The 12,193-nt window shown below is 35.7% G+C and overlaps 1 protein-coding gene across 1 annotated transcript in view; it reads left to right on the forward strand.

The window, feature by feature from the left end:
• The window catches only part of RORB (RAR related orphan receptor B), a 138,446-nt gene extending 126,804 nt beyond the window's left edge, over positions 1-11,642 (forward strand). The window contains exons 9-10 of the mRNA XM_012577416.5: positions 1,073-1,185; positions 1,683-11,642. Of these exons, the coding sequence (XP_012432870.3) occupies positions 1,073-1,185; positions 1,683-1,835 (266 nt within the window). The 3' untranslated portion in view covers positions 1,836-11,642. The remainder of the gene's footprint in view (positions 1-1,072; positions 1,186-1,682) is intronic.
• Positions 11,643-12,193: the final 551 nt, after the last annotated feature.

Raw genomic sequence — 12,193 nt, forward strand, 5'->3', positions numbered from 1 at the left:
ACTCTTGTGATGAAATGCTCAGTTCCAGCCTGTGTGGCATGTGTGTTCATTGAAGTGGTTAACTTAATTCATTTGTGTGACTTATTTTAGTGATGGGGAATAGGTGAAAGAAAAGTGAAAGGGGTTTTTCCTGAATTTTTCAATTTATACATGAAGATTCATGCCTGTGATAAAAGAAGTCTTCCTATTTCACATATGAAAGCTAAAATCTATAGCCAAGAATTGGTCTGGATTGAGAGAGAAAAAAATAGTTGCAGTGTGGGAAAACAGAAGGTTCTGTGGTGCTGCAAGCACACTGCATTAATGGGTTTGGATTGTCTTGGATTCTGCTACTTCTCTTTCTGCGTGTTTTTCTCCAGAACCTATGACTTGTGAAAATACAGATAGTAAGTGTGGTTTGAATCCAGTATAAGCCATGTAGGTTTTAAAACAACTGTGTAGTTGTTATTCTTCCAGATAATCTTGTATTTTGTGTTGTTTAAGATAACATTTTTAAATAATGAGAAACTTGCACTTTACTATTCTTTTGAATTTTTGAAAAAAAAAATCTCATGAAGAAAACATTTTTATTTTTATTTAGAATATCTTTTTCTCAAAATATTAGCCTAGTAAATAATGAGATATATTAACGTTTGAATAATTATATTATTCAAGATCTTATTTTCAAACAACTGTTTTGATCAGTAAGTTTATTATTAATGTATTAAGACACTAAGATGGCATGACATGTTTATCACCTAGCCAGTATGAAATTAGAACACTGATTGTACCAACAGAGAATAATAAAATGTTGAGCTATGTTCCCATCTTTATGCCTAGCATCCTGTTTTAAACAAATAGATGCAGAGCCAACACTGTGTTCATGTATGTTTTATACGTGTTAATTAAATGTTCAGGTGATCCTTTAATGGGTTAAGACACTTTGCCTCTGAAACCATATCTTTAATTATGATACAGTCTTTCCTCATGAGATTTATGATTCCTGTGGATACTTGCCAGCACAGTACCTTTGTGCACCATGAACATGCCCTACTTCTGTGCATTCTTTAACTTTTTTTTTCCTTTTTTTCAGATCGAGCCTGGTTAATAGAGCCAAGGAAAGTCCAGAAGCTTCAGGAAAAGATTTACTTTGCACTTCAACATGTTATTCAGAAGAACCACCTCGACGAGGAGACATTGACAAAGGTAAGTTTTTACTCAAAATACCAAGCAGTCCTCAAGCACGACTCTTCTCTTTCTGCAGCCATTTCTGTAAGTATTGTCACATTAATGTAAGCTAAAAGAAATGCACTGTGTTCTTGCCAAGTCAGGCTTATCTGACTCTGGTCTCTGTTGCATCTTACTCCTTTTTTCTGTTCAATATCCCAATAATTTTAATTCATACCCTATAAAGAATGTGACTGCCTTAAAAATGTGCTCATTGAGGTTGTTCCTTCTTTGATGCATTTTTGGCCCTTAGGTAAAACTTTGGGGGCAACTGTTTTTAGGCTCTTACAGTAAAAACAATATCTAGTCCTGTGGATGGGTTTTGATGGAGCTTAGAGTATCACTTTCACTTACTCCGCAAGATGCTAACATAGTTCATTTTGGAAAGTGTAATTTATACAAAATATGCTTCCACCTTCTTCCTTTTCTTTTTTTTTTTTTTTTTTTTTTTTTTTTTTTGTTTCAATGTCTTACAGTTAATAGCCAAGATACCAACAATTACTGCACTTTGCAACTTGCATGGAGAGAAACTGCAGGTATTTAAGCAATCTCATCCAGACATAGTGAACACACTGTTTCCTCCATTATACAAGGAGCTTTTCAATCCAGATTCAACTGGCTGCAAGTGAAGGGGATAATAGAATTTTCACATAGTCATGGAATGCATCACTAGTAAGACAAAGAGAAATGTTTTCATGAAGAAATTATTTAAAATGTCACTACTGCAACACTAGGAATGTCCTGCACTTAATAGAATTATTTTTCACCGCTACAGTTTGAAGAATGTAAATATGCAACTCTGAGTGGGGATGTCTTTTTGCTCTTTTGTTTACTTTTCCTTTTTTTTTTTTTTCATTTTTGAACTGACAATGAATATACAGATATAGGACACTGGGTGTTACCTTTTTTTTAATTTACTTTTACTGGGGGATGTTTTGGGAGACAACTGTTCCTAGAATTTTATTGTAGATATACATGATAATAGAGCAGTACTTTGCAGTATTACTCTTGCTGTTTATTGTTAAAATATAATTTAAGAAAATTCCACTTATTAGACTGACTAGTTCTATGTTTTTAGATAGTTTAATGCATGTGGAAATTTGTAGCTGTCTTGGAAATTACGGTGCATATATGGAAGATACACACACTCACATATATATATACACATATATATGTGTATGTATGTATATATGTATGTATGCATTATATGCATACATGCTATAATTTAAAATCACATGCCTACATTTAAAGGATGCTCAACCCAGCTTTCATGTATTTCTTACTCTCCAAGTAATGTATTAGATTTACTTTGGGCAATCAAGATTTGCTTTGCCAGAGTTAAATTGTCAGCTGCCAATATGTAATGACAGGATCACTTCTGAGATGTATGTAATGTAATGCATGTGTGCTGTGTGTAAATCAAACATCAGGAATGTATCAATGGTGCAAAAGCCTTGTCTGGAAGGTTTTAGTGAAAAGAGGAATAGGATTGGGGTGTTTTTTTTATTTTCTCACTGTTACAGGGATAGAACATATTTAAAAGTGAAGATAATAGGACCTGATCTCAGTAAAGTATCTGAAATATGGAGTAAAAATGTAGACAATCCCATATGTACATTTTTGTGATTTCATACATGATTTTGTTTTATATATACTGCTTTGAAAAGTAGCTTCAGTTTTTTGTTGAACTCATTAGAAAGATAGGTGGTAAGCTCAGTGAAAACTATGGCAAACCTCAAATGTAACTCTGAAGAGGAAGGAAAGGAGGGAAGGAGGAAGAAAGTCAAAAGTGAGTGAAGTCTGTGGTTACTACAAACAACAGTGTAATTGTCACTGTTTCTGATACTCATCATCTAGATGGGACTGATGGTTTCCATTACACTCATACATCTGTGTATGTTCTAAACACATGCATATATGTATGTATATATCTGTATGTATATTACTGTATATATATATATGCATATATAGGATTTATTTTAGATGGATTTCAGGAGTGGAGCACAGGATTGGAGCTTTCTTTTTGTCTGTCTCTGAACTGACTGTACATGCATTTCCTTGCAAAACCAAAGGCAAACACAGAGGGGAGCGGAAGGCTGCCATGGACTTAATCTTGTGAATTAATTAAGTTTAATCAGCAGTCATTATTAATGTATCTGCATTCTGCCAGTAGTACAAAACACAGATGTTTTAGCTATGAAAGAGGGATTCAATTTCTGTTACATCTCTCTTTACCACCACTTTTACCCATTGTGAACTTTTTCAGAATAGTCTCCTCCTGGGATGACAGAAAAGGGCATAGAGCAGAAATCAGAAGAAGCAGGCAGTAGAGAAGAAAGGAAGTGAAGGCAGGATCGCAAGCAGATGTGTTTCTTTATTTCAAACCAGTGCAGAAGCCAGTGCAATCTGAGGCAAGGCAAGGGGGAGCACAAAGAACCTGCCCATTTTCCAGGCTCATGGAGGGGCAGTGTCACAGGGAGCCCACAGGTGAGCCCTGGGGTGGGTGAAGGAAGTTGATCTGTTGTAGTGATAACTTAATGCCTTGTGCAACTCTGGTCTCAAGCTTCTCTCTTCTGCATGAGCAGATAATTCACAGGCTATTTCAAGTTCTTTGAGGAGCTCTCCCTTGCCTTCCATCAGTCAGTTTGCAAGTTTGCATACGTGTTTTGTGGTAGAATCAAGTCTAGAGAATATCACAATTTGTTCTGCTTTAGCAATGCCAGAAGAGGTACAAGGGTAATTAAAAATGCTCAGCTAATAAATATTTCCGTGCAGGTCCATTGCAACTCAGAAAAAAATCTGTCCAGCAAACTTAGTTGTGAGAATTTTGTTGCAAATGTGACATACTCTTCAAAATTGCTTAATGCTATAGAACAGCAGTTACTAAAGTTACTATTTTTGCTCTAAATTCAGAGTACATTTCTCTAGAGACTATTTTAAAGTGTCTTCAATTAATGTAATAAAGCATTTCTCTTGATGCTTCTTTATAGCACTCTAACTGTAAAACTGACATTGCTTTATAAGGTGATTTACCTGTTTGCAGCCCTTCTTGTATGGCAAATCCAAGAAAAGGATCCCAAATATGATGTTTATATCAAAACGTTATGTGTACATACTATTTGTGTAAGATTTATCGGGGGAAAAATTGAGTTACACTGGACCCTAGAAGTGCTCAGTTTTAATTGCAAGGGATTCGTGTTTTTCTTGATTTCCCAACACAAGAGCACACACATACTGTTTGAAATATTTTATAAATTCATTTACAGTATATAAAAAGTATATATTTAGCCAACCCATAGAAATATAGAATAAGTAATAAATAATACTGTTCATAGTGCTGCTTATTAAAGAGGTTTGTCATGTTTATAAATAGACCTTCACAATTGTGTGTTGCATCCTGAAAATGTTGTTTTCTTCTCTAATAAGCTAATCACTTCTTGGAATTTTTGAATTACTTCTCAGGCAAGATAACTAAATAGAGGTCACCAGTGAAAATGGCTAAACATTATCTGCAAGGCCTTTAGTATGTAAAGAACTATTCTTAGATCACTACAATGTCATGACCCTTCCAATCAGTGATGATTATGATCACATTTTAAAGATGTGGAAATTAATGTAAAAAGATAAGTAACTTGTGAGAGACCACTAAGGTGGAAATATCCAGTTTAGAAATAAAAGTGGACTCTTCGCTTTTATCCTAAAACTTCTAATACCTGCCATACAAGATCTTCATTGTCATTGATACAAATTTTTGTTATTATTAGTACAGGATTTGAGCAAATAGTGTTCTTGTTTACTTGGAAAATGAAAATTCATTTTCAAAAATTATTTATTTATGGAAATGTTCTGTGGTAACTGCAATTAGATTTTATTTAATTTTCTGTCATTTGGGCTTGGCCACATAGGTACAGTACCTCTGTTGCCCTTCATTGACTGAGTGTAGAACAACATATAATGATCACATGCCAGAGGCTGGATTTTTGTGATTGCTTTTGCTGATATAGTCACTTAGACTCAAAATTGCAAATTATTGATATTGGACATCATATATTCAAGTTGTCCATTGACTTTTGAGGATAAAATAGAATCAGGTTCAGTAAACAGCTTCATAATTCACACCACCAGTTCTTCATTTTAGTCTTTTTTGGCTTTCAGTAGTCCATGGTAGAACCTTTTCAAATGATAGAAGCTTTTCAAATAAGTGTCTAAAACTAAATTTGTCACATCTTCTTTCAGTAGTAACTGGATATGTTTGTTAATTTTTTTAGTGACAAACTTTTCAAATAAGACATGTTTTTTTAATGATTGATTTACCTGGCACCTGTAACAAAAGCATATTTAAAGCATGTATTAAATCTATTACTTCTAGCATTGCTCTCCAGTAATCCAACTATATTATGCTAAATTACCCTTGGCATTGAGGAAGCAGATGTACAGTGTTCATTATACTACCACAAAGACTTAATTTTGTTGTAAATATCACTCTTGACTGCTCTTTTTATAAAGAATTAATTCTAAGATTCATATTTCCTTCTAATGGAAATTGCTAGAAAAGAAACGTGGTAGTAGGAGGCACCTCAGTTGGGGAAACTTGTTTCCAAAAGCAACACTTGGCTTTGACTGGCTTGTGAATGAACAGCATTAATGAATTGATTCTTCAAGTTGTCAGACACTCAGCTCTAACTAGAGTCACTAAAAATTGAGGCATTTCAGCCAAGAAGGTGCTCAACTGGTAGCAAGACTGGGGCCGTTGGCATTACAAGGTCCCTTTTGAGCTCTGTTGAGCAGAAGGCAGATGTTACTCTCCTAAATGCTTTTGAATTCATGCTCTGTGTTGTTCATTTCAGCCCAGTTTCACAGGGGTCAGTTTATTTTCCTGTTGCACCTTGAGCACCAGTACTGTTTCAATACCTGTACTAGGTTATGGTGCTGAGGTGGAGCAGCTACCAGAGCTGCCCATGAAAATGAGCTTTGTTATGCGATTTCCTTTGTTCAGTTTTACAGTGGCAGCTTGCGTAGGGGTGTGGTTCCCTTTGGGACAGTTTGCAGGATTTCTGATATAACAACTTCTACACAAAGAGGATGCAAAGCTGCTCCTGTGTGCTAGCCTCTTGGCCTCCCTCTACAAGGCTGTATGAACCTCTCTAAGATTGCATCAGCCTCACAAACCGGTCAGGCAGCTTAGTTAGAGATGTGCAGCTGATGGCTCCTTTCCCTTTTGACTTTTCCACCCCTCTGAAGTCAAACGTCACTTGATAGATGTTCAGGCTGCCCCACTCCTTCTCCTCCCTCCCGACTCTGCATTGACTGTGCTGTTTTCAGAAGATCTAAGGTCCAGCCCGGAAGGTGGTTCCTATTTTCAGTCATTGTCTTTTGAACATCCCAGGAATATAGCACATAAGATCAAACTGAAACACAGAAGATTTTTTTTTTTGGTCCAATTTATTATGTCTTGGGATGTATGAAACGGAACCCTGAGAAAAAACAGTTTGCTTTTCCCTGGCCATAAAATAGTAGTGCATTTACACCTACTAGCCTATCCCAGCACCTTCTGTCTCCACTCTAGAAATTAAATCCTATCTCTGACATCCATTAGGAACAGTGTGCTGGAGGCCCCGTCCTCGTCTTCACTCTTTAAGTTTCATGCTTCGTAAATGACAATCACTGCTTGATGCAAACGTTGCACTCTATGCCACTCAGGGATGTTTCATTACTGAAAATAATTATAAATATAACAGTGATAATATGGTATAGAATGTTAGAGGCTTTGAAGGGCATGGCTTGAGCTGCCCAAATGAACATGACCCAGACAAGGCTTTCAAGCCAATGATTAGAAGTAACATTGGTATAAACTGAATTCACTGTCAGTATTTCCTCAGCTTGATCTGTTAGACTTTGCCTGTTGTTTCACAGTCAGCAGAGTTCTACTGACCCATCACCCTCATGATGTTAAGGTTCTTTTGGGAGCAAAATGTAAGCAAGCTTTGTATGAACTACTGAATTTAGACAACTGACAAAGTTTCAAAGTACCCACTTTATGTACCATTAACATGAGCTCATATTCAGACTTGCTGCAGGCATGTAAGTGGAAAGGTGAAGACATGGAATAAGTGATTCTTGTCAGCAATGACAAGAGCACTGAGCTAGGACATGGAGAAGTGACTGTGAAGAACAAGTAAACATGAGCAAGTGGCTAACAGCTACCATTTTCTCTCAGGGATGCACAAAATCATTGCTAGCCCAAGACTCTGTAGCAATACTTCTCTATGGTATGATTAGTCCCTTTCTCGCACCAAGAAAACATTACCCCATGTTATATTGTACTAGTGAAAAGTACTCCCACTTCCTAGAGTTTTGAAATGTGCTTATCTGTAGGTTTACACCACAGATTTTCTGTCATTACAAGAATGCACACAGAAGGATAAATTGCAGTGGATTACATTGCCAGTCACTAAGTTAATACATGTCTTGAACCAAGAGGTTTTCCTCAGCTCTGAATATGATCATTGCTCCTGTCACCACAGTGAGTATGTGAGGTATTTGACTCCCTCCACCCTCTGAACTCCCTCCACCTAGAAGACTGATGTACAGCTTCAGGAGGTGGAGAGGCCAGCATCCCTATGCATCAGAATCTTCACCATCATATTCTTTGCCAAGCGTCCCATTGCAATTTTTATTTTAATCCTTCAGGTTGCTAGGAGCCATGTCCAAGTGACTGAGGTTCTTGTTACCATGACAGCTTCCCATTAAAAGATTCAGTCTTATGGTCAGAGAATCTAGCCTCTCTTTCCTTTTCCTTTTACTCCTAACTCCTAGTGAATGAGGCTTGGAGTATTAAAGGACTCATCTTCGTTCTTTCTCAAAGTTGACCAGTACTTGCAACCTGCAAGGGAAGCTCTACCCAGATGGGAGAAAGGAAGCTCCTTCCTCCTCTTCCTTCATGCTCTCACTTATCTGTATTGTGCCTGCATGCATCATTCCGTCTGTTGTCCCTGCATGACTGTGTGACAATGAGCCCAATGCCCCACTAAGTGATCACCCCAGCAGCTGTTTGCAGCTCTAAAAGCCCCTTGTGTATTCAGTCTGCAGACAAGAGTCATTGTGAAAAGAAGAGGCCTAAAACTACCACAGTGGTAGCTCACAAATCAGTAAATCTCCTAAAAAGGCAGGCTGAATGTCCAGGGGCAGCTGTTGTGTGTGTCCTCCAGATGACCTTTGCATTGCATTTCTGTTGAGAGGATAAGGCAATAAACAAAATGCTCCAGGAAAGGAGAAGTATTTCCTGGGTGTTACTGCAGGCATCGAGAATAATACTGCTGACAGTGAGTTCAATAACACGATGTACTACAGTTGCATAATTTCATCATCCTCACAATTCAAGCACAGCACATAGGGAAAGTGAAAGAAAACAGCGTTGGATATAGCAGCAATAAGTAAAATTGTAATTGTTTCTTTGTAACTGTACTTGCAGAAATTGTTTGCTTTGCACGTGGTCTTCTGTACAATAACATAAAGAAAAAAATCAACTAATGTAGATATCGTGATTTTGCATATTTTTTTTCATTTGTTGGGTATAGCTGCTAATTTATGAATGAAGATACTGCTGTTGAGAAAACTTTTTGTGCTTCAAGAAAATGCTGAGATCCTTGTTTATGACTATACATGGACAGCAGTAAAGTGTATTCAATATATGACTCTGTCTGGAGATATTGAAAAAAAAATGGCTCCTAGTTTTCAATATTAGGAACACACTAGCCCCCTATTTGGGCAACAGGAATGCAACTGCATTGAAACACAAGTAGGAGCAAATGGTTAAGCACCAAGAACAGGAAAGAACAAGCTTTACCTTGACAATTGTTTCAGATAAAACCAGCTTATTTGGAAGAAAAAGAAAAAAAAAAAAAAAAAAGCACTTATACTTGTCTTGATTAGACACACAGCTTAATTAAGTCAAAGTAACTACATTAGGCTGTTGACTTTGGGGATTCAGATTCAGATGCACTACATTTGTGGTTTTTTTAATGTGTCACTTCAATGTCAGAATCAGGCAAAAAAAGTGTTTTGTTGTTAGTAAAAAAAGCTAATAATCATTTAACCCTACGGAGTGTGGACCACACATTCTCATGCAGTATATGGGGATTTTTTGTGCACTTATTTTTAAAAAGCCACTGAGTAGCATAGCCAGTAAACTAGCCATGATAGTCTTTGCCTCTTGTGTGACTGCCATGTGACCTCTAGTACACTTTTGGGAGCAGCTCTGTGATTGTACTTGTGGCAACAAATAAAGCACAACTGAACTCTAAGCTGTTATCAACACTCAGCTAAATCAAATACATTGGGTATTTTGAGATTTATGCTAATCGATATAATTCCCATGTTAAACTAATTACTTCAGTTGTAATGAATGGACAATATAATGAATATAGGAATCATAACAGCAAAAAAATCCCTTATTTTACAACTGCACTCTCTGCCTCATTTGATTAACACTAAAGAAGTTACTTAAAAACTAAACAAACAAAACAAGAAGAAAGATACCTGAGTATGTATTGTAGAAATGTAGAAGACAAATAAAATATTTTTTCATATGTAATTACTTTTAATATATGCTTGTGAAAGGTCTGATACTATGTATGCTGTCTCTGTAATTTTTGCTGTAAATAACTTGGGACAGTGAATACATTGACTTTTTCTATGTCTCTGTTTAAACATAAGACTTTGTAATGTTGGCTTTTTTTTAAAGAGGAAAAACATCAAAGAGCAAATTATGTACTTGTTTCCTGTAAGTGTAATGTACTCTTCAGTTTTTATGGAAACTGATTGTAATAGATAAGGCCTTTGACCGGCTGTTGATATTTAGTGTATGCTTCTGTACATAATTGGGAAAAAAATGCCAGATTGTCAGTGAAACATGATCCCAGCAAGTCTGTAAAGTGAGTATTATAATAATTCCTGCAGACTGCATTTGACTGATTTGAAGAAAAGTTGTTCGAGCAAATAATGCTTTCTTACAGCATATGGCTTTTATGAATCCTTCTGACATTACTTATATTAATAGAAACATTTCTCTCTTTCCAATGAGCAAAATATTTTTGTATGCCTTTAATTTCTTATTCAGAATTGAGGTCAGGTCAATTATTAGCTGTAATCTGAAGCCATAACTGATCTTCACCAAATGCACATTTTAAAGATCATAATGGAAAAAAGAAACTATGTCCAGTTTATCAACAGCTATAATGTAATGCAGGCAGGAGCATAAATAATTAGCAAAGTACTTAGATGCTATTCTGGCATCCAAATGTGACTTTAATGGCTAGTATTTTGTGATTACCAATTTATAAAAAAATAAAAACCTAATTAAGATAGATATTTAGATTTAAATGAAGCTTTCTAATATTTTTGGAATATCCCTGAAAATGCTTTTAGGATTATGAGAAGAAATGATTTTTCATATACTTCCCACTTTCAAATATCTAATGTTTTTATCCTATTTCCAGTTCATTTTGTTAGAGTGAAATGAGATGTTAAGGATCCAGGATCCAAGCCCTGAGCTATTTGGTGCTTGGCTGTAGTTATATTGTTGTAAATCAGTTTAATTTTAATTTTAGGGGTGTGCTGTTTTTAATTTGGTAAGCATGTTTACCACTGTTGGTAACACACAAGAGTTGCATTGCCTGTCAAGAAGTATGATAATAAACAATCTAATAAAATAATGAGTAACACTCAAAATTAATCACTCGCAAAAGACAAATAAAAGTTCCTTTCTAAAATCAAATGCCTCATAGAGTCAACAGTGATTTTTTTTTTTTTTAATAAGCCTAATTGCGTAATAACTGTCATGTATCTTAACTGGCTTGTAGATGCAAAAAGCAGAACTACAAATGAATCATGATGTACTGGGTAAAAGTCTGGCTCAATTGAAACTAGTGGCAAATGCTCCACTGATTTCAACAGTGCCAGGAGTTCATCCAGCATTTTTACATCTGCAATTCCCTTCTGATCTTTCTCCCTTGTTTAATAGAATTGACCTGATTTATGTGTATGTGAGTAAAAAGACAGCCTGATTCATTTAGAAAGTGACCATTGAGGGTTTTTTATCATGAATCTTGTAGGACCAGCATCCATGTCAAATGAAAAGGTTCTATATTACTTTAGAATGTAATAGATCTTTGTCTTATTTTATGATCTGTAAATTATTAGTTAAACACTGTTAGCATTTCATAATAATGCACACATGATTTTTGAATGTTTTCTGTAAATGACAATCAATGTTGATGAAGTTCCTTTCTTTAATGCAAAATTAAAAAAAAAAAAAAAAGAAAAGAAATTCTGTTGTGGGTTTTGGTTTGGGCTTTTTTTTTTCCTCCCTGTCCCTTTAAATTACATGTATCTGTCAGAAAAAGGTACAGTGTGTGCATTTCCAAAAGAGAAAATAATCCTTAATATCATGTGTCCCTACCCACAGCAGGAGAGTTTTAACTAGACCAACTTCACGATCTCCTTCCAGCCATAACTGTTCTAAGATTCTATGATCAGGCACCTGTACTTAACTTCGGGGGTTTTCCTAACCAGGAGAATTAGGTATATGTCATGTTGGGACATCAACTGATAGTAAAGTGGCTTTGCTTTGCATTTTAAGTTACAGCTTTGACTTTTGAATATGGAAATTGTTACACTTACTAATTTATTTCTCTGTTTATTTGGGCGAAAGCTTCAGCTAGTAAAAAAGTGAAACAACATAGAAACAATTGTGTGACAACAAACTGTGCAGCAGTGTAACAGAGGTTACTTTATTTTAAAGAAGATACTGAATTTAAAGTGGTAAATATGTCAAATGGCTTTAAGTCTGTGTATGTCTAGCTGACAAGGCTGTAAGCAGTACCTTATAATGATACTAACTTTACATTTCTAGGACCCTAAATGTAAATCAGAAGTAAATTTAAAAACAACATCAAAAGGCCTCATTTTGAAAACCATTAAGCGCATG

Source organism: Taeniopygia guttata, chromosome Z (assembly GCF_048771995.1).
Source record: "Taeniopygia guttata chromosome Z, bTaeGut7.mat, whole genome shotgun sequence".
Classification (NCBI taxonomy): Eukaryota; Metazoa; Chordata; class Aves; order Passeriformes; family Estrildidae; genus Taeniopygia; species Taeniopygia guttata.